The 26,779-nt window shown below is 50.3% G+C and overlaps 1 protein-coding gene across 1 annotated transcript; it reads right to left on the bottom strand.

Moving 5' to 3' along the window:
• Nucleotides 1-910: 910 nt before the first annotated feature.
• Nucleotides 911-26,243, bottom strand: LOC142109491 (retinol dehydrogenase 11-like). The gene is made up of 6 exons (XM_075193667.1): nucleotides 26,025-26,243; nucleotides 19,739-19,978; nucleotides 16,592-16,681; nucleotides 9,849-10,040; nucleotides 7,342-7,451; nucleotides 911-1,332 (listed from the first exon to the last, which is right to left on the bottom strand). The coding sequence occupies exons 1-6, from the start codon at nucleotides 26,179-26,181 to the stop codon at nucleotides 1,138-1,140; spliced, it is 984 nt and encodes a 327-aa protein (XP_075049768.1). The 5' UTR covers nucleotides 26,182-26,243; the 3' UTR covers nucleotides 911-1,137.
• Nucleotides 26,244-26,779: the final 536 nt, after the last annotated feature.

Raw genomic sequence — 26,779 nt, 5'->3', positions numbered from 1 at the left:
TCTAGGCTCCATCGCACTGTCACCCCGTCTCCTCTAGGCTCCATCGCACTGTCACCCCGTCTCCTCTAGGCTCCATCGCACTGTCACCCCGTCTCCTCTACACACCAGGTTATGAGCACAGGTCTGATGACAGTATGTCTGAGAAGATATATATCTATATACATGCACACCAGACTGAGATGATCTATCTGGGGCACAATCACCACAAGGTTTCACCTTCTAGCTTGACCAGGGCTCTGTCCACTGTGCACCACCTCCGTGCCTCACGTTACACCAGCACAGACTAATACTGGATGTATGGCTACAGGGATATAATGTATTGTGATAATGAGAATGGATCTATTTATGTGTATCCAGGGCTGCTTTGTGAATATTGTTTTTATGTTAGTATTTTATAGCAGTTTGTGAATACTACAAGGGAAGACTTTATATCCTTCACAGGTTTATAATATTTTTATCATTCTAAAATATTTTTAGTTTTTATTATTCTTCAGAATTTATAAAGCCAAATTGCTTAGATGTCTTTAGCACTTATGTTTAGGCTACTAGGAAGCTGATATCCTACCTCTACGGTACCCACCTCCATCCCGACAGTGCCCCGACCCTCACTTATCACCAACCCTAGTATTTCCTATGTGCCTTTTATATAGGTTGTAAGCTCTTGTGGTTCTGGAGCTGTCTGTGTGGGGTACCACTCTCCACACTATTATAAGATGAAAATTTATTTTTATTATGTTTACAAATATCTAATAATTAAATGGTTATTACATAAACTGTGGTGATTCTCTTCTCACTCGAAGGACAATGACGTCTCCATTGCTATCAGTGTCTTTATGTGTTGTGTATCTGCGGCAGCTGCTCCTGGGCAGAGATGTTATTCACAGACGGAGTGAATGAAATACACACAATACAGATAGGAACGTTTATGTTTATTGAGGGTCTCCGGGGGTCCACACTGGTTAATGATCCACCAGTTACTGTCTGGACGAGGTGATATTGGTCAGATCCAGAATAATACAGGACATTAGCTGCCACTCCAGCGACAGATGTTGATCACTCTCCCACATAGTTTTATTTATTAATTTCTAACTAAAATCTCATCTGTTGCACGTGTCCACTGAACGAACAGTTTCTTGGTCATTTTCCAAATTCAGCATTTAGATTAGTCGCTGACTCACAGGCCTCCCAAAGTTTTTTGTTAACAGCCGGATCCCGAGCCTTCTCTGAGGGAATTACAATGGAACATTCACTTTCTATGTACTTCCCAGTCAGCCCCTCAGCCTCCTCCGATACAGCGCTGTAAATAGTGCTGACAGCTCCCTCCGCAGCGGTCTAAGGGTGAGACAGGTCAGGAACGGATGAGTGAGGACAGAGAATCAACGAGAGGAACAGATTAAGGAGAAGGATAGAGAACCAATGAGAGAGACAGGTCAGGAACGGATGAGTAGGGAGGATAGAGAACCAATGATGGAGACGCGTCAGGAACAGATTAAGGAGAAGGATAGAGAACCAATGAGAGAGACAGGTCAGGAACGGATGAGTGAGGACAGAGAACCAATGATGGAGACACGTCAGGAAGAGTTGTGTGAGATGGGATTGGGAAACAATGAGTAAGGCATGATGGTGAATGTATGAGATGAAACAGGACGAGCAATGCATGAGAGTTACAAGATGAGGAACAGGGGAGTGAGGAAGATAGAGAACAAAGAGACAGGTTGGGGAAAGGATGAGTGAGGAGGACAGGGAACCGATGAATGAGACAGGATGGGGAATGGACGAGTGAGGAGGACGGGGAACCGATGAATGAGACAGGATGGGGAATGGACGAGTGAGGAGGACAGGGAACCGATGAATGAGACAGGATGGGGAATGGACGAGTGAGGAGGACAGGGAACCGATGAATGAGACAGGATGGGGAATGGACGAGTGAGGAGGACAGGGAACCGATGAATGAGACAGGATGGGGAATGGATGAGTGAGGAGGACAGGGAACCGATGAATGAGACAGGACGGGGAACCGATGAATGAGACAGGACGGGGAACCGATGAATGAGACAGGACGGGGAACCGATGAATGAGACAGGATGGGGAATGGACGAGTGAGGAGGACAGGGAACCGATGAATGAGACAGGATGGGGAACCGATGAATGAGGAGGACGGGGAACCGATGAATGAGACAGGATGGGGAATGGATGAGTGAGGAGGACGGGGAACCGATGAATGAGACAGGATGGGGAATGGACGAGTGAGGAGGACAGGGAACCGATGAATGAGACAGGATGGGGAACCGATGAATGAGGAGGACGGGGAACCGATGAATGAGACAGGATGGGGAACGGACGAGTGAGGAGGACAGGGAACCGATGAATGAGACAGTTCAGGGGAACGGATGAGTGAGGAGGACGGGGAACCGATGAATGAGACAGTTCAGGGGAACGGATGAATGAGGAGGACAGGGAACCGATGTATGAGACAGGATGGGGAATGGACGAGTGAGGAGGATGGGGAACCGATGAATGAGACAGGATGGGGAATGGACGAGTGAGGAGGACGGGGAACCGATGAATGAGACAGGATGGGGAATGGATGAGTGAGGAGGACAGGGAACCGATGAATGAGACAGGACGGGGAATGGACGAGTGAGGAGGACGGGGAACCGATGAATGAGACAGGACGGGGAACCGATGAATGAGACAGGATGGGGAATGGACGAGTGAGGAGGACAGGGAACCGATGTATGAGACAGGACGGGGAATGGACGAGTGAGGAGGATGGGGAACCGATGAATGAGACAGGATGGGGAATGGACGAGTGAGGAGGACGGGGAACCGATGTATGAGACAGGATGGGGAATGGACGAGTGAGGAGGATGGGGAACCGATGTATGAGACAGGATGGGGAATGGATGAGTGAGGAGGACGGGGAACCGATGAATGAGACAGGATGGGGAATGGACGAGTGAGGAGGACGGGGAACCGATGAATGAGACAGGATGGGGAATGGATGAGTGAGGAGGACGGGGAACCGATGAATGAGACAGTTCAGGGGAACGGATGAGTGAGGAGGACGGGGAACCGATGAATGAGACAGGATGGGGAATGGACGAGTGAGGAGGACGGGGAACCGATGAATGAGACAGGACGGGGAACCGATGAATGAGACAGGACGGGGAACCGATGAATGAGACAGGATGGGGAATGGACGAGTGAGGAGGACAGGGAACCGATGTATGAGACAGGATGGGGAATGGACGAGTGAGGAGGATGGGGAACCGATGAATGAGACAGGATGGGGAATGGACGAGTGAGGAGGACGGGGAACCGATGAATGAGACAGTTCAGGGGAATGGACGAGTGAGGAGGATGGGGAACCGATGAATGAGACAGGATGGGGAATGGACGAGTGAGGAGGACGGGGAACCGATGTATGAGACAGGATGGGGAATGGATGAGTGAGGAGGACAGGGAACCGATGAATGAGACAGGACGGGGAATGGACGAGTGAGGAGGACGGGGAACCGATGAATGAGACAGGATGGGGAATGGACGAGTGAGGAGGATGGGGAACCGATGAATGAGACAGGATGGGGAATGGACGAGTGAGGAGGATGGGGAACCGATGAATGAGACAGGATGGGGAATGGACGAGTGAGGAGGACGGGGAACCGATGTATGAGACAGGATGGGGAATGGACGAGTGAGGAGGATGGGGAACCGATGAATGAGACAGGATGGGGAATGGACGAGTGAGGAGGACGGGGAACCGATGTATGAGACAGGATGGGGAATGGACGAGTGAGGAGGACGGGGAACCGATGAATGAGACAGGATGGGGAATGGACGAGTGAGGAGGACGGGGAACCGATGTATGAGACAGGATGGGGAATGGACGAGTGAGGAGGATGGGGAACCGATGAATGAGACAGGATGGGGAATGGACGAGTGAGGAGGATGGGGAACCGATGAATGAGACAGGATGGGGAATGGACGAGTGAGGAGGACAGGGAACCGATGAATGAGACAGTTCAGGGGAACGGATGAGTGAGGAGGATGGAGAACTGATGAATGAGACAGGATGGGGAATGGACGAGTGAGGAGGACGGGGAACCGATGTATGAGACAGGATGGGGAATGGATGAGTGAGGAGGACAGGGAACCGATGAATGAGACAGGATGGGGAATGGACGAGTGAGGAGGACGGGGAACCGATGAATGAGACAGGATGGGGAATGGACGAGTGAGGAGGACGGGGAACCGATGAATGAGACAGTTCAGGGGAACGGATGAGTGAGGAGGATGGAGAACTGATGAATGAGACAGGATGGGGAATGGATGAGTGAGGAGGACAGGGAACCGATGAATGAGACAGGATGGGGAATGGATGAGTGAGGAGGACGGGGAACCGATGAATGAGACAGGATGGGGAATGGATGAGTGAGGAGGACAGGGAACCGATGAATGAGACAGGATGGGGAATGGATGAGTGAGGAGGACGGGGAACAGATGTATGAGACAGGACGGGGAACCGATGAATGAGACAGGACGGGGAACCGATGAATGAGACAGGACGGGGAACCGATGAATGAGGAGGATGGGGAACCGATGTATGAGATAGGACGGGGAATGGACGAGTGAGGAGGACGGGGAACCGATGAATGAGACAGTTCAGGGGAACGGATGAGTGAGGAGGACAGGGAACCGATGAATGAGACAGGATGGGGAATGGACGAGTGAGGAGGACGGGGAACCGATGAATGAGACAGGATGGGGAATGGATGAGTGAGGAGGATGGAGAACTGATGAATGAGACAGTTCAGGGGAACGGATGAGTGAGGAGGACAGGGAACCGATGAATGAGACAGGATGGGGAATGGACGAGTGAGGAGGACGGGGAACCGATGAATGAGACAGTTCAGGGGAACGGATGAGTGAGGAGGACAGGGAACCGATGAATGAGACAGGATGGGGAATGGATGAGTGAGGAGGACGGGGAACCGATGTATGAGACAGGACGGGGAACCGATGAATGAGGAGGATTGGGAACCGATGTATGAGACAGGATGGGGAATGGACGAGTGAGGAGGACGGGGAACCGATGTATGAGACAGGACGGGGAACCGATGAATGAGACAGGACGGGGAACCGATGAATGAGGAGGATGGGGAACCGATGTATGAGACAGGACGGGGAATGGACGAGTGAGGAGGACGGGGAACCGATGAATGAGACAGTTCAGGGGAACGGATGAGTGAGGAGGACGGGGAACCGATGTATGAGACAGGACGGGGAACCGATGAATGAGACAGGATGGGGAATGGACGAGTGAGGAGGATGGGGAACCGATGTATGAGACAGGACGGGGAACCGATGAATGAGACAGGATGGGGAATGGACGAGTGAGGAGGACAGGGAACCGATGAATGAGACAGGATGGGGAATGGACGAGTGAGGAGGACAATGAACCGATGAATGAGACAGGATGGGGAATGGACGAGTGAGGAGGACAGGGAACCGATGAATGAGACAGGATGGGGAATGGACGAGTGAGGAGGACAGGGAACCGATGAATGAGACAGGATGGGGAATGGACGAGTGAGGAGGATGGGGAACCGATGAATGAGACAGGATGGGGAATGGACGAGTGAGGAGGACGGGGAACCGATGAATGAGACAGGATGGGGAATGGACGAGTGAGGAGGACGGGGAACCGATGAATGAGACAGGATGGGGAATGGACGAGTGAGGAGGACGGGGAACCGATGAATGAGACAGGATGGGGAATGGACGAGTGAGGAGGACGGGGAACCGATGAATGAGACAGGATGGGGAATGGACGAGTGAGGAGGATGGGGAACCGATGAATGAGACAGGATGGGGAATGGACGAGTGAGGAGGACAGGGAACCGATGAATGAGACAGGATGGGGAATGGACGAGTGAGGAGGACAGGGAACCGATGAATGAGACAGGATGGGGAATGGACGAGTGAGGAGGACGGGGAACCGATGAATGAGACAGTTCAGGGGAACGGATGAGTGAGGAGGACAGGGAACCGATGAATGAGACAGGATGGGGAATGGATGAGTGAGGAGGACGGGGAACCGATGTATGAGACAGGACGGGGAACCGATGAATGAGGAGGATTGGGAACCGATGAATGAGACAGGATGGGGAATGGATGAGTGAGGAGGACGGGGAACCGATGTATGAGACAGGACGGGGAACCGATGAATGAGGAGGATTGGGAACCGATGTATGAGACAGGACGGGGAACCGATGAATGAGACAGGACGGGGAACCGATGAATGAGGAGGATGGGGAACCGATGTATGAGACAGGACGGGGAATGGACGAGTGAGGAGGACGGGGAACCGATGAATGAGACAGTTCAGGGGAACGGATGAGTGAGGAGGACGGGGAACCGATGTATGAGACAGGACGGGGAACCGATGAATGAGACAGGATGGGGAATGGACGAGTGAGGAGGATGGGGAACCGATGAATGAGACAGGATGGGGAATGGACGAGTGAGGAGGACAATGAACCGATGAATGAGACAGGATGGGGAATGGACGAGTGAGGAGGACAGGGAACCGATGAATGAGACAGGATGGGGAATGGACGAGTGAGGAGGACAGGGAACCGATGAATGAGACAGGATGGGGAATGGACGAGTGAGGAGGATGGGGAACCGATGAATGAGACAGGATGGGGAATGGACGAGTGAGGAGGACGGGGAACCGATGAATGAGACAGGATGGGGAATGGACGAGTGAGGAGGACAGGGAACCGATGAATGAGACAGGATGGGGAATGGACGAGTGAGGAGGACGGGGAACCGATGAATGAGACAGGATGGGGAATGGACGAGTGAGGAGGATGGGGAACCGATGAATGAGACAGGATGGGGAATGGACGAGTGAGGAGGACAGGGAACCGATGAATGAGACAGGATGGGGAATGGACGAGTGAGGAGGACAGGGAACCGATGAATGAGACAGGATGGGGAATGGACGAGTGAGGAGGACAGGGAACCGATGAATGAGACAGGATGGGGAATGGACGAGTGAGGAGGATGGGGAACCGATGAATGAGACAGTTCAGGGGAACGGATGAGTGAGGAGGATGGAGAACTGATGTATGAGACAGGATGGGGAATGGACGAGTGAGGAGGACGGGGAACCGATGAATGAGACAGGATGGGGAATGGATGAGTGAGGAAGGACATAGAAGATTTAGATATTTAGCAATTGAATAATGACAAAGCACTGATGAAGGGGTTGGACACAGTGAAAGGAATATATGACGAGTTCACATTTACTTCTCATGACATCGTTCTGACCTTAAAGAAGAAGAATCCAATGAAGTTAAAGATCCATCTCATTGCAAAGTTGTAGTTCCGCATGGCTTCTGTCATCACAATTCCAGGATTAACGCTGGTCACCGTCACTCCTGAAGTTATAAAATTAAATGGCATTTTATATTAAATTCTGGGGCAACTAAAATTATTTGAAATGTGGGTGGCAAGGAGAGTCACGCAATGATTACAGGGGTCCAGGATGGGAGCGATGAGGAAGGTTTATATGTGCAGGCCCGGAGCTCCCATTAGGCAAGGTTGGGCAGTTGCCTAGGGCGCCGGGCTCTGGAGGGCGCCACAGAATTAAAATTACTTTAAAACTGTGCGACGACCGCTGACCATACCTTCCACGGCCGCCGCACAGCTTCAGATAAATCCACGGGGAGGGGAAAGGGGCTATGGATCACCACCGCCGCCCTCCCATCCAACAGCTGATGGGGCGCTCCGTCACCTCCCCTCCACTCACTGACTGTCAGGCGTGACATCATCATCACGGCCCGACAGTGTCAGTGAGTGGAGGGGAGGCGACGGAGAAGAGAGGAGCAGCTTTATGGAGGCAAGATAAGGTAAGGAAAGACGGGGGGGTGGGGGGCGGATTTTGAAAGTGCCTAGGGCGCCAAGGACCCTAGCATCGGCCCTGTATATGTGTATCGTTCTACATGGTAATGATGTATACCTGTGTATATGTGTATTATACCGTATGGTAATGAGTGTATACCTGTGTATACCTGTGTATATGTGTATTATACCGTATGGTAATAAGTGTACACCTCTGTATATGTGTATTATACCGTATGGTAATGAGTGTATACCTGTGTATATGTGTATTATACCGTATGGTAATGAGTGTATACCTGTGTATATGTGTATTATACCGTATGGTAATGAGTGTATACCTGTGTATATGTGTATTATACCGTATGGTAATAAGTGTATACCTGTGTATATGTGCATTATACCGTATGGTAATGAGTGTATACCTGTGTATATGTGTATTATACCGTATGGTAATGAGTGTATACCTGTGCATATGTGTATTATACCGTATGGTAATAAGTGTATACCTGTGTATATGTGTATTATACCGTATGGTAATGAGTGTATACCTGTGTATTATACCATATGGTAATGAGTGTATACCTGTGTATATGGGTATTATACCGTATGGTAATGAGTGTATAGCTCTGTATATGTGTATTATACCGTATGGTAATGAGTTTATACCTGTGTATATGTGTATTATACCGTATGGTAATAAGTGTACACCTGTGTATATGTGCATTATACCGTATGGTAATAAGTGTATACCTGTGTATATGTGTATTATACCGTATGGTAATAAGTGTATACCTGTGTATATGTGTATTATACCGTATGGTAATGAGTGTACACCTCTGTATATGTGTATTATACCGTATGGTAATGAGTGTATACCTGTGTATATGGGTATTATACCGTATGGTAATGAGTGTATACCTGTGTATATGTGTATTATACCGTATGGTAATAAGTGTACACCTCTGTATATGTGTATTATACCGTATGGTAATGAGTGTATACCTGTGTATATGTGTATTATACCGTATGGTAATGAGTGTATACCTGTGTATATGGGTATTATACCGTATGGTAATGAGTGTATACCTGTGTATATGTGTATTATACCGTATGGTAATGAGTGTATACCTGTGTATATGTGTATTATACCGTATGGTAATGAGTGTACACCTCTGTATATGTGTATTATACCGTATCGGTAATGAGTGTATACCTGTGTATATGGGTATTATACCGTATGGTAATGAGTGTATACCTGTGTATATGTGCATTATACCGTATGGTAATGAGTGTATACCTGTGTATATGTGCATTATACCGTATGGTAATGAGTGTATACCTGTGTATATGTGCATTATACCGTATGGTAATGAGTGTATACCTGTGTATATGGGTATTATACCGTATGGTAATGAGTGTATACCTGTGTATATGGGTATTATACCGTATCGGTAATGAGTGTATACCTGTGTATATGTGTATTATACCGTATGGTAATGAGTGTATACCTGTGTATATGTGTATTATACCGTATGGTAATGAGCGTATACCTGTGTATATGTGTATTATACCGTATGGTAATGAGTGTATACCTGTGTATATGTGTATTATACCCTATGGTAATGAGTGTATACCTGTGTATATGTGTATTATACCGTATGGTAATAAGTGTATACCTGTGTATATGGGTATTATACCGTATCGGTAATGAGTGTATACCTGTGTATATGGGTATTATACCGTATGGTAATGAGTGTATACCTGTGTATATGTGCATTATACCGTATGGTAATGAGCGTATACCTGTGTATATGGGTATTATACCGTATGGTAATGAGCGTATACCTGTGTATATGGGTATTATACCGTATGGTAATGAGCGTATACCTGTGTATATGGGTATTATACCGTATGGTAATGTCCCTTCGTCTTACCGGTGTCGTGCAGTCTCTTCGCCAGCTCATTAGCGCAGATTAGGTTCATTAGTTTGGTACAGTTGTATGAGTTGTTCATTTTATGGTTCTCCAGATGTTTCCCCCATAGGTGTCTCGTGTCTATATTCCCGTTTCCATGCATGAAAGATGAGACAAACACTATCCGGCTCGGTGCTGTGCGTTTCACCAGACCTGATGGACAAGAGAAAGAATTTGGGCGACACCAGTACGGACTTTACTTGCTCCTCCAGATGCTGTACTATGGGCACATACATGTGGTTCCATGACGTCCGCTGTAATGTGCACACGGGCTGGGACATACCAAGGGGCTATGACCAAGCTGACCCCATCTATAGGGACAGATTGGCTGCGTGGTCCCGACAGACATAACCAAATTTCCAGCCACTACAGTAAGAAATCTTCGCTCATTTTCGCCTCACTTCTCTATGTAACGTTACACACATATCCTGGTACCTTCAACCGAACTGATTCTTCCCCATAGCGTCCCCTAACTTACACACGTGTGGGATAAAGACATAAGAACACGAATAATAGAGGGAGGTCAGATTACAATATTGTGGGAGACTGCCAGGTACAGTCGTACACTCGGGGTATCGCCGGGTACAGTCGTACACTCGGGGTATCGCCGGGTACAGTCGTACACTCGGGGTATCTGCGGGTACAGTCGTACACTCGGGGTATCGCCGGGTACAGTCGTACACTCGGGGTATCTGCGGGTACAGTCGTACACTCGGGGTATCGCCGGGTACAGTCGTACACTCGGGGTATCTGCGGGTACAGTCGTACACTCGGGGTATCTGCGGGTACAGTCGTACACTCGGGGTATCTGCGGGTACAGTCGTACACTCGGGGTATCTGCGGGTACAGTCGTACACTCGGGGTATCTGCGGGTACAGTCGTACACTCGGGGTATCTGCGGGTACAGTCGTACACTCGGGGTATCGCCGGGTACAGTCGTACACTCGGGGTATCGCCGGGTACAGTCGTACACTCTGGGTATCGCCGGGTACAGTCGTACACTCTGGGTATCGCCGGGTACAGTCGTACACTCTGGGTATCGCCGGGTACAGTCGTACACTCGGGGTATCGCGGGGTACAGTCGTACACTCGGGGTATCGCGGGGTACAGTCGTACACTCGGGGTATCGCCGGGTACAGTCGTACACTCGGGGTATCGCCGGGTACAGTCGTACACTCGGGGTATCGCCGGGTACAGTCGTACACTCGGGGTATCTGCGGGTACAGTCGTACACTCGGGGTATCTGCGGGTACAGTCGTACACTCGGGGTATCGCCGGGTACAGTCGTACACTCGGGGTATCGCCGGATGAATGAATACAGTTGGGGAAGGGGGGGTGTTGTGTGTTTAACGGATGCTGAGGTGGGGCCATTACTTGAACACCTCTCGGGGTGATGATATCTTCACCCTCCGATGCTGATAACAATCACAGTCATTGATGTAAATCTTCAGGAACTGCTCAGAAGATACTGAGATGAAGCTCTGCTAAGAGATGTTACTGCGCAGTGACGTCGGGGGGACCACCCTGCTCACAGAGACCTTGGGGCAGGATACTACAGAGGTACAATGTAAGATGTAAATACCATGTTAGATATCTGGGGCCTGATTCATTAAGGAAAGTAATACAAACTAAATATTAAGTTTTCTCCTGGACAAAACCATGTTACATGCAAGGGGTGCAAATGAGTTTATTATTTTGCACATAAGATAAATACTGGCTGTGTTTTCATATAGCACACAAATACTTGATAGCTTTATTTTTACATTGAAATATACAATTTATCTAGCTCCTAACCCAACTATAAATCTGTTGCACATTTTATATTCACCTCCCCTCCAATGCAACATGGTTTTGCCCAGGTGCAAAGTTACTAATATTTTTTTGCTTCACTTTCCTTAATGAATCAGGCACATGAAGTTCTACCAAGGTACGGAAACCTTTACCGTAAGTACAAGAGCTATGGACAACATATATGTACTTTTTCTTTAATAAGCAGATTTGATGAAGTTGCCTGTTATGTGTAGTTTGCTGTATTGGCCAGCAGGGGTCACTGTGTATATAAAGGCTCAGCCCACAGCTGGACTCTATTAATAACATATTACAGAGCTACAGGACAGGGCAGACATCCGAGCCCGTGAGAAATCAGGATATACTCCAGAGACCCATGATGAGGACACACTCCCCTGCCATAGATATAGCACACGTAGGGGTCATTACATGGATGTAACACACGTAGGGGTCATTACATGGATGCAGCACACGTAGGGGTCATTACATGGATGCAGCACATGTAGGGGTCATTACATGGATGCAGCACACGTAGGGATCATTACATGGATGTAGCACACGTAGGGGTCATTACATGGATGCAGCACATGTAGGGGTCATTACATGGATGCAGCACACGTAGGGGTCATTACATGGATGCAGCACACGTAGGGGTCATTACATGGATGCAGCACATGTAGGGGTCATTACATGGATGCAGCACATGTAGAGGTCATTACATGGATGTAGCACACGTAGGGATCATTACATGGATGCAGCACACGTATGGGTCATTACATGGATGCAGCACATGTAGAGGTCATTACATGGATGCAGCACACGTAGGGATCATTACATGGATGCAGCACACATATAGGTCATTACATGGATGCAGCACACGTAGGGGTCATTACATGGATGCAGCACACGTATGGGTCATTACATGGATGTAGCACACGTAGGGGTCATTACATGGATGCAGCACACGTAGGGGTCATTACATGGATGCAGCACACGTAGGGGTCATTACATGGATGCAGCACACGTATGGGTCATTACATGGATGTAGCACACGTAGGGGTCATTACATGGATGCAGCACATGTAGAGGTCATTACATGGATGTAGCACACGTAGGGGTCATTACATGGATGCAGCACACGTAGGGGTCATTACATGGATGTAGCACACGTAGGGGTCATTACATGGATGCAGCACACGTAGGGGTCATTACATGGATGTAGCACACGTAGGGGTCATTACATGGATGCAGCACATGTAGAGGTCATTACATGGATGCAGCACACGTAGGGATCATTACATGGATGCAGCACACATATAGGTCATTACATGGATGCAGCACACGTAGGGGTCATTACATGGATGCAGCACACGTATGGGTCATTACATGGATGCAGCACACGTAGGGATCAATACATGGATGCAGCACACGTAGGGATCATTACATGGATGCAGCACACATATAGGTCATTACATGGATGCAGCACATGTAAGGGTCATTACATGGATGTAGCACACGTAGGGGTCATTACATGGATGTAGCACACGTAGGGGTCTTTACATGGATGTAGCACACGTAGGGGTCATTACATGGATGCAGCACACGTAGGGGTCATTACATGGATGTAACACACACAGGGGTCATTACATGGATGCAGCACACGTAGGGGTCATTACATGGATGCAGCACACGTAGGGGTCATTACATGGATGTAGCACACGTAGGGGTCATTACATGGATGCAGCACACGTAGGGGTCATTACATGGATGCAGCACATTTAGGGATCATTACATGGATGTAGCACACGTAGGGGTCATTACATGGATGCAGCACACGTAGGGGTCATTACATGGATGCAGCACACGTGTGGGTCATTACACGGATGTAGCACACATATGGGTCATTACATGGATGTAGCACACGTAGGGGTCATTACATGGATGTAGCACACGTAGGGGTCATTACATGGATGCAGCACACGTAGGGGTCATTACATGGATGCAGCACACGTAGGGGTCATTACATGGATGTAGCACACGTAGGGGTCATTACATGGATGCAGCACACGTAGGGGTCATTACATGGATGTAACACACACAGGGGTCATTACATGGATGCAGCACACGTAGGGGTCATTACATGGATGCAGCACACGTAGGGGTCATTACATGGATGTAGCACACGTAGGGGTCATTACATGGATGTAGCACACGTAGGGGTCATTACATGGATGCAGCACACGTAGGGGTCATTACATGGATGCAACACATTTAGGGATCATTACATGGATGTAGCACACGTAGGGGTCATTACATGGATGCAGCACACGTAGGGGTCATTACATGGATGCAGCACACGTGTGGGTCATTACACGGATGTAGCACACATATGGGTCATTACACGGATGTAGCACACGTAGGGGTCATTACATGGATGTAGCACACGTAGGGGTCATTACATGGATGTAGCACACGTAGGGGTCATTACATGGATGTAGCACACGTAGGGGTCATTACATGGATGTAGCACACTTAGGGATCATTACATGGATGTAGCACACGTAGGGGTCATTACATGGATGCAGCACACGTAGGGATCATTACATGGATGCAGCACACGTATGGGTCATTACACGGATGTAGCACACGTAGGGGTCATTACATGGATGTAGCACACGTAGGGGTCATTACATGGATGCAGCACACGTAGGGGTCATTACATGGATGTAACACACACAGGGGTCATTACATGGATGCAGCACACGTAGGGGTCATTACATGGATGCAGCACACGTAGGGGTCATTACATGGATGCAGCACACGTAGGGGTCATTACATTGATGCAGCACACGTAGGGGTCATTACATGGATGTAGCACACGTAGGGGTCATTACATGGATGCAGCACACGTAGGGGTCATTACATGGATGCAGCACATTTAGGGATCATTACATGGATGTAGCACACGTAGGGGTCATTACATGGATGCAGCACACGTAGGGGTCATTACATGGATGCAGCACACGTGTGGGTCATTACACGGATGTAGCACACATATGGGTCATTACATGGATGTAGCACACGTAGGGGTCATTACATGGATGTAGCACACGTAGGGGTCATTACATGGATGTAGCACACGTAGGGGTCATTACATGGATGTAGCACACGTAGGGGTCATTACATGGATGTAGCACACGTAGGGGTCATTACATGGATGTAGCACACTTAGGGATCATTACATGGATGTAGCACACGTAGGGGTCATTACATGGATGCAGCACACGTAGGGATCATTACATGGATGCAGCACACGTATGGGTCATTACACGGATGTAGCACACGTAGGGGTCATTACACGGATGTAGCACACGTAGGGGTCATTACACGGATGTAGCACACGTAGGGGTCATTTTATGGATGTAGCACACGTAGGGGTCATTACATGGATGTAGCACACGTAGGGGTCATTACATGGATGCAGCACACGTAGGGGTCATTACATGGATGCAGCACACGTGTGGGTCATTACACGGATGTAGCACACATATGGGTCATTACATGGATGTAGCACACGTAGGGGTCATTACATGGATGTAGCACACGTAGGGGTCATTACATGGATGTAGCACACGTAGGGGTCATTACATGGATGTAGCACACGTAGGGGTCATTACATGGATGTAGCACACTTAGGGATCATTACATGGATGTAGCACACGTAGGGGTCATTACATGGATGCAGCACACGTAGGGATCATTACATGGATGCAGCACACGTATGGGTCATTACATGGATGCAGCACACGTATGGGTCATTACACGGATGTAGCACACGTAGGGGTCATTACACGGATGTAGCACACGTAGGGGTCATTACACGGATGTAGCACACGTAGGGGTCATTTTATGGATGTAGCACACGTAGGGGTCATTACATGGATGTAGCACACGTAGGGGTCATTACATGGATGTAGCACACGTAGGGGTCATTACATGGATGTAGCACACGTAGGGGTCATTACATGGATGCAGCACATGTAGGGGCCGTTTCTATTTTCTGCGTCAGTAAATGTCTTCCTATTATGGCCACTTTCACAAGAGGTGACCGACGCTAACACTGACATTATGGCCGATACCAGAAGACGCAGAGGAGACGACATACACAGGACAGAGATAGACTAATATTATTACTGCTTATTTATAAAGGTACCGAGCAGAGCTCACAGGAGACGTAATACATGTTAGAGGAGGTACGGATCATACATGGAGCGCTCTCTGCATTACATATGTCCTGTTCTCTTTATGCCGGGTGCAACGCTCAGTATCTGGCCTTATTCTGTGTATATGGAGCGCTGCACATTACCACTTCTCTTGCTCTATTTGCTGGGTGCAATGCTCAGTATCTGGACTTATTCTGTGTATATGGAGAGCTGCACAGTACCACTTCTCTTGCTCTGTATGCCGGGTGCAACACTCAGTATCTGGCCTTATTCTGTGTATATGGAGAGCTGCACAGTACCACTTCTCTTGCTCTATTTGCTGGGTGCAATGCTCAGTATCTGGACTTATTCTGTGTATATGGAGAGCTGCACAGTACCACTTCTCTTGCTCAGTATGCTTGGTGCAATGCTCAGTATTTGTCCTAATTCTGTGTATATGGAGAGCTGCACAGTACCACTTCTCTTGCTCTATTTGCTGGGTGCAATGCTCAGTATCTGGCCTTATTCTCTCTATATTGAGAACTGCACAGTACCACTTCTCTTGCTCTGTATGCTGGGCGCAATGCTCAGTATATGGCCTTATTCTGTGTATATGGAGAGCTGCACAGTACCACTTCTCTTGCTCTGTATGCTGGGTGTAATGCTCAGTATCTGGCCTTATTCTCTATATATGGAGAACTGCACAGTACTTACCCATCAGCAGATTGGTCAGCAGGAACGGGCCCAGATGGTTGGTGGCAAATGTGACTTCTAGTCCCTCCGGCGTCATGCCAAACGGTAGTCCTGAAATTACATAATTCATGCACACATTACACACGTATAGAGGGAGCACCTGAGCCGTGTATACATTACACACGTATAGAGGGAGCACCTGAGCCGTGTATACATTACACACGTATAGAGGGAGCACCTGAGCCGTGTATACATTACACACGTATAGAGGGAGCACCTGAGCCGTGTATACATTACACACGTATAGAGGGAGCACCTGAGCCGTGTATACATTACACACGTATAGAGGGAGCACCTGAGCCGTGTATACATTACACACGTATAGAGGGAGCACCTGAGCCCTGTATACATTACACACGTATAGAGGGAGCACCTGAGCCGTGTATACATTACACACGTATAGAGGGAGCACCTGAGCCGTGTATACATTACACACGTATAGAGGGAGTACCTGAGCCCTGTATACATTACACACGTATAGAGGGAGCACCTGAGCCGTGTATACATTACACACGTATAGAGGGAGCACCTGAGCCGTGTATACATTACACACGTATAGAGGGAGCACCTGAGCCGTGTATACATTACACACGTATAGAGGGAGCACCTGAGCCGTGTATACATTACACGCGTATAGAGGGAGCACCTGAGCCGTGTATACATTACACACGTATAGAGGGAGCACCTGAGCCGTGTACACATTACACACGTATAGAGGGAGCACCTGAGCCGTGTACACATTACACACGTATAGAGGGAGCACCTGAGCCGTGTATACATTACACACATATAGAGAGAGCATCTGAGTCGTGTATGCATTACACACGTATAGAGGGAGCACCTAAACCGTGTATACATTACACACATACAGAGGGAGCACCTGAGCCGTGTACACATTACACACGTATAGAGGGAGCACCTGAGCCGTGTATACATTACACACATATAGAGGGAGCACCTAAGCAGGTACAGGCTGCAGGCAGGGTGAAGTTTTGCACAGTAAAACTCCTAGGTTTAACACACACAGGTGGAGAATATGGTATAATTCTGTAATTAGACCAAAGGGAGAGGTTTAGGGTATGTAATGCGTATGTGTAGTGTGACCAATTCCAGCTGGTTGGCCGGTGACTTGTGTGTAGCTGGAGCGGGTCGTCTGACAACAGTGTGATGTGATATTTGTGATGTGAACAATAAAAGCAGCATTTTTCCAAGCAAGAAGTTGTTGTATCTGATCTGCGGTCTGTCAGTATCACAGTGATGTCATCCTGGGATTACAAACCTCAGCCAGTTCCCCGCTCACTGCCCAACCAACCAGATGCAATGGTGGTGAGTGAAATGTGTTCAATCCCACTATCAAGTAACAAACAGCTGTAAAACTGGAATGGGGAATTGCTGTGTTGCAGACACAGTAAAACATGATTTCTGCTGAGCAGCTTTCTGTTTTGCAGAGAAAACAAAAGTTTAAAACATTGCTGGTTATTGTAGTGCCACACCTGAGGATTCACTAAGTTGTGCCAAGGAGCTTGGCCACCGGCCTGTGGAAAGTGCTGGACGTATGGAAAGATCGAGCCTGTTTAAAGGCTTCAATAAAACAAAGGGAAGTTATTACCAGTACTTCAGCCAAGAAAAAGAATAACGTGTGCCAAAAAGAAAGTTAGTGCATGGGTATGTCTGAAGCTCAGTGCAGCAGGGTGAACTGGAATCCTTCCCTGGAGGTGGGAGATGAAGTTGGAAAATCTTTTGGCCTCTGAAAATCTGTTGTTTCCTGGAGTAGATTATGTGGCCAGGGAAGAGTTTGATTGCATGGAAAAAACTTTTAGAGAAGAAAATCTGTGGCTTGGAAAAGAGATGTGAAACTCAAAGCAACAGTTGTATGAATTACAAAAATCATATTAGGGAAGTGGGAAAGAAGTGGAAGCTCTTGAGTAGGCTGATAAAGAGATTGCAGTAGAGGAAGATCGAGAAATTGAAACAAAACCTTGTGATGGTTCAGAAAGAGTCAGTACCGTAAGTTGTGGACTTAGAGGCTTCGTCTAGCTGGAAAGCTTGAACAATTGCTCCAGGAAGAAACGACTCTTTCTGATAGATATACCGAGGAACCAGAGCAAGCGATAGCCTTGGCATACTCTCTGAGGGACTTGGTAAGCACTACGGATGAGAGCCTCCAAAACTGTGAACCCCAAGTCCTCCAAGAGCGAGTTCTGACAGACACCTCAGCAATTAAGTCACTGTCCAAAAGCAAAAGCTTGAGGATAAGGAGAGGAGAAGGGTCATGGGGGAGAAGGGTCATGGGGGAGAAGGGTCATGGGGGAGAAGGGTCATGGGGGAGAAGGGTCATGGGGGAGAAGGGTCATGGGGGAGAAGGGTCATGCTCTGCCATCTAAAAAGATGGGAGGAAAAAAGGTGAAACCAGCACAGAGTCATTGGTTGCCCAGACTAGAGCAACCAATAGCCGCAATGGCTGGTAACCATACAGAGGAACCTACCTTACCTTTGAGTGAAGCTGGTGCCAAACTCTGCACATGGCCAGATAGATGATGTGACTTTACAACGTGTCTTTAAATAATAAAATTGGAGATATTGCAATACCTGCCATCTCGTCAGGCTGTATGTCATTATATGTTGTCAAAAATTATGTGTTTCGAATTACTGCTGCGAAGGGGAGAAAGGTAGAACAATTAGCAGTTCCACAGGTTCATGTAGTGTTAGAGACTGCAGACACTCAGGTGGGTGGCGGACACTTAGGGGAAGGTAGAGCGAGGGAACAAGTACCATGCAGGTTTTACTGGCCATAAAAAGATTCTGCAGGACTTTTGCTGTGAGCCAGAAAAGCCGTCCCACTGTCACATTACCGGAGCGATGTACATAGCACACACATGTATCTCTGGGTAACGATCTGGTTACTGGAGCGGTGTACATAGCACACACATGTATCTCTGGGTAAGATCGGGGTACCTGAGCGATGTACATAGCACACACATGTATCTCTGGGTAACGATCTGGTTACTGGAGCGGTGTACATAGCACACACATGTATCTCTGGGTACCGGAGCGGGGTACATAGCACACACATGTATACATAGAGCTTTGGAGTAAAGTTTGGGGTACCTGACGCTCCAGCGTTATTGACCAGGATGTCCAGCCTCTTCTCCTCCTGTAGGATCCACTTGGCGAAGGCTCGGACAGAGACCATACTGCTGGTGTCCAGGATCCCCAGTACCACATTCCTGTTCCCCGTCTTCCTCTGGATCTCCTCCAGCGCTCTCTGACCCCGCTCACGGCTCCGACATGCCAGGATCACCCGGGCATTCCTCCGAGCAAGGTCCTCGGCCACACACTTCCCGATGCCTGTCACAGTAAGATCAGATTTCATCAGTAACAACTACCCAATGTACACCATTCAAATATAGCGTCTGTGTCTCAGGGTGTGCCCACCACCGTACTATATCACACTGTGCCCACCACCATACTATATCACACTGTGCCCACCACCATACTATATCACACCGTGCCCACCACCATACAATACCACACTGTGCCCACCACCATACAATACCACACTGTGCTCACCACCGTATTATATCACACTGTGCCCACAACCGTACTATACCACACCGTGCCCACCACGTATTGTACCACACTGTGCCCACCACCGTACTGTACCACACCGTGCCCACCACCGTATTATACCACACCGTGCCCACCACCGTACTGTACCACACCATGCCCACCACCGTACTGTACCACACTGTGCCCACCACCATACTATATCACACCGTACCCACCACCATATTATACCACAACGTGCCCACCACCATATACCACACTGTGCCCACCACCGTATTTTAGTAGACTGCCCTGCTCCCATATAACGCCACACTGTGCCCGTCCCCATGATATACTACACTGTGCCCTACACAGATATTATACCCCACATGCCCTGCTCCCACGTTATGCCCCACTGTGCCAACATAAAATCAAATGAACTTCTTATAAATATAGATAAAACACCACAATGTATATGGGGACTCTTATTAAATAAGTATGATTAAGTAATGAATGGAGGGAGAAGACACAGGATGGATGAAACAATAACTAAATAGCAGAATAATGAAATCCTTAGAAGAGAGGCAAAATAATGTAATTAAGCAGTCGTGTAGGGAAGAACGACGGAACCAACAGAGTGTCCCTCCGGCACACAGTGGCCCCTAAAAATACTTGTCCAGAGCCGGAAGGGCCAGGTCAGACTCTGGGCATGTGGGCAGGTGTGGCCCAGTGGAAGCGAGTCTGAATGCAGGCCTTCAGTTCCACTCATTTAAAAATAATAATTGTAAATAAAAAAAATATCTTAATATATTTATAAAAAGGAAAAAGTAAAACTAGTGACCATTCTTCCGATGAATAAAGGGGTTTTCCAGTGATATTATAGTACATGTAGACCACAAGATTTGTTACATACGGTTATCAATGCGTTCTGGAGCTAAATGCTGCCACCAGGAATACCTAATGATGGATATGACTTATCTCTATCTCCGGAGACAACACCCAGGTGTAAAGCTTTCCATAAATATAACCTCTGATCTAAGCGGCTTGTCCCCCCTGGAATACTGTAACCTGGTGTGGTATATGGGGGACCCCCTATTGCCGGAGGATCCAGAACCCGGAGGACACAGAAAACTGGATCCTTGTCCGCTGACAAAGGTAATGCTATCCATGACACTGAATCCCAGAGATCTACTTCCTTACTAAATACCATCTAAGCCCCTACTGACCCCCTCACCCAGATGGGTGCTGTCCCTGCCCCTACTGACCCCTCACCCAGATGGGTGCTGTCCCTGCCCCTACTGACCCCTCACCCATATGGGTGCTGTCCCTGCCCCTCACTCAGATGGGTGCTGTCCCTGCCCCTACTGACCTCTCACCCAGATGGGTGCGGTCCCTGCCCATGAACCCTCACCCAGATGGGTGCTGTCCCTGCCCAAGAGCCCTCACCCAGATGGGTGCTGTCCCTGCCCCTACTGAGCGCTCACCCAGATGGGTGCTGTCCTTGCCCCTACTGAGCCCTCAACCAGATGGGTGCAGTCCCTGCCCCTACTGACCCCTTACCAAGATGGGTGCTGTCCCTACCCCTACTGACCCCTCACCCAGATGGGTGCTGTCCCTGCCCATGAACCCTCACCCAGATGGGTGCTGTCCCTGCCCAAGAGCCCTCACCCAGATGGGTGCTGTCCCTGCCCCTACTGAGCGCTCACCCAGATGGGTGCTGTCCTTGCCCCTACTGAGCCCTCAACCAGATGGGTGCAGTCCCTGCCCCTACTGACCCCTTACCAAGATGGGTGCTGTCCCTGCCCCTACTGACCCCTCACCCAGATGGGTGCAGTCCCTGCCCCTACTGACCCCTCACCCAGATGGGTGCTGTCCCTGCCCCTACTGACCCCTTACCCAGATGGGTGCTGTCCCTGCCACTACTGACCCCTCACCCAGATGGGTGCAGTCCCTGCCCCTACTGACCCCTCACCCAGATGGGTGCTGTCCCTGCCCCTACTGACCCCTTACCCAGATGGGTGCTGTCCCTGCCCTTGTTGTCCCCTCACCCAGATGGGTGCTGTCCCTGCCCCTACTGACCCCTCACCCAGATGGGTGCTGTTCCTGACCTTACTGTCTGCTCACACAGATGGTGCTATCCCTGCCCCTACCCATGAACTCTCACCCAGATTGATGCTGTCCCTGCCCCTACTGACCCCTCACCCAGATGGGTGCTGTCCCTGCTCATGAACACTCACCCAGATGGGTGCTGTATCTGCCCCTGATGACCCCTCACCCAGATGGGTGCTGTCCCTGCCCATGACCCCTCACCCAGATGGGTGCTGTCCTTGCCCATTAACCCTCACCCAGATGGGTGCTGTCCCTGCCCATGAACCCTCACCCAGATGGGTGCTGTCCCTGCAGCTGACCCCTCACCCATATGGGTGCTGTCCCTGCCTCTGCCCCCAAACTCAGATGGGTGCTGTCCCTGCCCCTACTGACCCCTCACCCAGATGGGTGCTGTCCCTGCCCTTACTGACTCCTCACCCATATGGGTGCTGTCCCTGCCTCTGCCCCCTCACTCAGATGGGTGCTGTCCCTGCCCCTACTGACCCCTCACCCAGATGGGTGCTGTCCCTGCCCTTACTGACCCCTCACCCAGATGGGTGCGGTCCCTGCCCATGAACCCTCTCCCAGATGGGTGCGGTCCCTGCCCCTACTGAGCGCTCAAGCAGATGGGTGCAGTCCCTGCCCCTACTGACCCCTTACCAAGATGGGTGCTGTCCCTGCCCCTACTGACCCCTCACCCAGATGGGTGCTGTCCCTGCCCCTAATGACCCCTCACCCAGGTGGGTGCAGTCCCTGCCCCTACTGACCCCTCACCCAGGTGGGTGCAGTCCCTGCCCCTACTGACCCCTCACCCAGATGGGTGCTGTCCCTTCCCCTACTGACCCCTCACCCAGATGGGTGCAGTCCCTGCCCCTACAGACCCCTTACCAAGATGGGTGCTGTCCCTGCCCCTACTGACCCCTCACCCAAAAGGGTGCTGTCCCTGCCCCTACTGACCCCTCACCCAGATGGGTGCTGTCCCTGCCCTTGTGGTCCCCTCACCTAGATGGTTGCTGTCCCTGCCCCTACTGACCCCTCACCCAGATGGGTGCTGTTCCTGACCTTACTGTCTGCTCACACAGATGGTGCTGTCCCTGCCCCTGCCCATGAACCCTCACCCAGATGGATGCTGTCCCTGCCCATGAACCCTCACCCAGATGGGTGCTGTCCCTGCCCATGAACCCTCACCCAGATGGGTGCTGTCCCTGCCCATGAACCCTCATCCAGATGGGTGCTGTCCCTGCCCATGAACCCTCACCCAGATGAGTGCTCTCCCTGCCCCTACTGAGCCCTCACCCAGATGGGTGCTGTCCCTGCTCATGAACCCTCACCAAGATGGGTGCTGTATCTGCCCCTGATGACCCCTCACCTAGATGGGTGCTGTCCCTGCCCATGAACCCTCACCCAGATGGGTGATGTCCCTGCCCATGAACCCTCACCGAGATGGGTGCTCTCCCTGCCCATGAACCCTCACCCAGATGGGTGCTGTCCCTGCAGCTGACCCCTCACCCAGATGGGTGCTGTCCCTGCCCCTACTGACCCCTCACCCATATGGGTGCTGTCCCTGCCTCTGCCCCTCACTCAGATGGGTGCTGTCCCTGCCCCTACTGACCCCTCACCCAGATAGGTGCTGTCCCTGCCAATGAACCCTCATCCAGATGGGTGTTGTCCCTGCCCATGAACCCTCACCCAGATGAGTGCTCTCCCTGCCCCTACTGAGCCCTCACCCAGATAGGTGCTGTCCCTGCTCATGAACCCTCACCAAGATGGGTGCTGTATCTGCCCCTGATGACCCCTCACCCAGATGGGTGCTGTCCCTGCCCATGAACCCTCACCCAGATGGGTGATGTCCCTGCCCATGAACCCTCACCCAGATGGGTGCTCTCCCTGCCCATGAACCCTCACCCAGATGTGTGCGGTCCCTGCCCCTACTGAGCGCTCAACCAGATGGGTGCAGTCCCTGCCCCTACTGACCCCTTACCAAGATGGGTGCTGTCCCTGCCCCTACTGACCCCTCACCCAGATGGGTGCTGTCCCTGCCCCTACTGACCCCTCACCCAGATGGGTGCAGTCCCTGCCCCTACTGACCCCTCACCCAGATGGGTGCTGTCCCTGCCCCTACTGACCCCTCACCCAGATGGGTGCTGTCCCTGCCCCTACTGACCCCTCACCCAGATAGGTGCAGTCCCTGCCCCTACTGACCCCTCACCCAGATGGGTGCTGCCCCTGCCCTTACTGACCCCTCACCCAAATGGGTGCTGTCCCTGCCCCTACTGACCCCTCACCCAGATGGGTGCAGTCCCTGCCATTACTGACCCCTCACCCAGATGGGTGCCGTCCCAGCCCTTGTTGTCCCCTCACCCAGATGGGTGCTGTCCCTGCCCTTGTTGTCCCCTCACCTAGATGGTTGCTGTCCCTGCCCCTACTGACCCCTCACCCAGATGGGTGCTGTTCCTGACCTTACTGTCTGCTCACACAGATGGTGCTGTCCCTGCCCCTGTCCATGAACCCTCACCCAGATGAATGCTGTCCCTGCCCATGAACCCTCACCCAGATGGGTGCTGTCCCTGCAGCTGACCCCTCACCCAGATGGGTACTCTCCCTGCCCCTACTGAGCCCTCACTCAGATGGGTGCTGTCCCTGCCCCTGAGCCCTCACCCAGATGGGTGCTGTGCCTGCCCCTGCCCATGAACCCTCACCCAGATGGGTGCTGTCCCTGTCCTTGTTGTCCCCTCACCCAGATGGGTGCTGTCCCTGCCGTTGTTGTCCCCTCACCCAGATGGGTGCTGTCCCTGCCCCTGTCCATGAACCCTCACCCAGATGGCTGCTGTCCCTGCCCCTACTGAACCCATACCCAGATGAATGCTGTCCCTGCCCCGTCACCCAGGCTGGTTCTGTCCCTGCCCCGACCCCTCACCCAGATGGGTTCTGTCCCTGCCCCTGACCCCCCCTCCCAGATGGGTGCTGTCAGTGCCCCTACTGAACCCTCACCCAGATGGGTGCTGTCCCTGCCAATGAACCCTCAGCCAGATGGATGCTGTCCTTGCCCATGAACTCTCACCCAGATGGATGCTGTCCTTGCCCATGAACCCTCACCCAGCTGGGTGCAGTCCCTGCCCCTATTGACCCCTTATACAAATGGGAGCAGCAGATATAGGAACTGCAGAAACAGCCCTATCACATGCAGATTAGTTGCTGATACAAGTTTGATAAGAGCTTGCAGGTTAGCTGGTGGCGGTACTGTGGGGTTAGTTGGGGCCAAGCTGTCAGCACGGGAAACAACCCCTATCAGACACCATTACTATTGGACCAGGATTAGCAGCCGGTTTCTGTTTGAGGTCTTGGAATTCACAGGTTTGAATACTTTTCATTCTTAAGTGTTTACCAAGTTCCTTATCTTATCAGACAGCTGCTTCTAACTCTGCGCTCATATGAAATGTACCTTTAAAAGACAGCAGCAGCGGGAGAGCAGGAGCATTATATGTGTATAGATGTAACATACATGGAGGACACATGTGCACTATATACAGAGAGCAGGAGCATTATATGTGTATAGATATAACATACATGGAGGATACATGTGCACTATATACAGAGAGCAGGAGCATTATATGTGTATAGATATAACATACATGGAGGATACATGTGCACTATATACAGAGAGCAGGAGCATTATATGTGTATAGATGTAACATACATGGAGGATACATGTGCACTATATAGAGCAGCAGGGGGAGAGCAGGAGCAGAATATGACTCACCTGTGTTAGCTCCGGTCACTATAGCAGTTTTCCCAGTCAGGTCTGTGCGGCACTTGCGGGGGTCCCAGCTCCCCTTCCTCTGCAGCCGGAGGATGACAGCCAGAAGCAGAGAGCAGAGGACCCAGACGGGGTGAGACAGGTAAGTCGGGATCTCCATGATGATCTGATCACAGTGCAAAGAGCAGTGACCTGAGCTCCCAATTATATCACCTCTGACTGCTGCACCCAGGTCCTAGCACCCTCCTGTATAGTGATAATAGTGCTCTGTATAACACATTATATCACCTCTTACTGCTGCACCCAGGTCCTAGCACCCTCCTGTATAGTGATAATAGTGCTCTGTATAACACATTATATCACCTCTGACTGCTGCACCCAGGTCCTAGCACCCTCCTGTATAGTGATAATAGTGCTCTGTATAACACATTATATCACCTCTGACTGCTGCACCCAGGTCCTAGCACCTTCCTGTATAGTGATAATAGTGCTCTGTATAACACATTATATCACCTCTTACTGCTGCACCCAGGTCCTAGCACCTTCCTGTATAGTGATAATAGTGCTCTGTATAACACATTATATCACCTCTTACTGCTGCACCCAGGTCCTAGCACCCTCCTGTATAGTGATAATAGTGCTCTGTATAACACATTATATCACCTCTTACTGCTGCACCCAGGTCCTAGCACCTTCCTGTATAGTGATAATAGTGCTCTGTATAACACATTATATCACCTCTTACTGCTGCACCCAGG

This window comes from Mixophyes fleayi (assembly GCF_038048845.1).
Source record: "Mixophyes fleayi isolate aMixFle1 chromosome 1 unlocalized genomic scaffold, aMixFle1.hap1 SUPER_1_unloc_2, whole genome shotgun sequence".
Lineage (NCBI taxonomy): Eukaryota > Metazoa > Chordata > Amphibia > Anura > Limnodynastidae > Mixophyes > Mixophyes fleayi.
This window is presented reverse-complemented; position numbering and strand designations above follow the sequence as displayed.

Bases quoted from the DNA above. Each gene is read 5' to 3' on its own strand.
- LOC142109491 (XM_075193667.1), bottom strand. From the start codon at position 26,181: ATGGAGATCCCGACTTACCTGTCTCACCCCGTCTGGGTCCTCTGCTCT. The intron at 10,041-16,591 runs GTAAGTACTGTG...CTTGTCCATCAG, and splicing joins GCTGACCAATCTGCTGATGG to GTCTGGTGAAACGCACAGCA. The intron at 7,452-9,848 runs GTAAGACGAAGG...TTATAACTTCAG, and splicing joins GAAGAGACTGCACGACACCG to GAGTGACGGTGACCAGCGTT.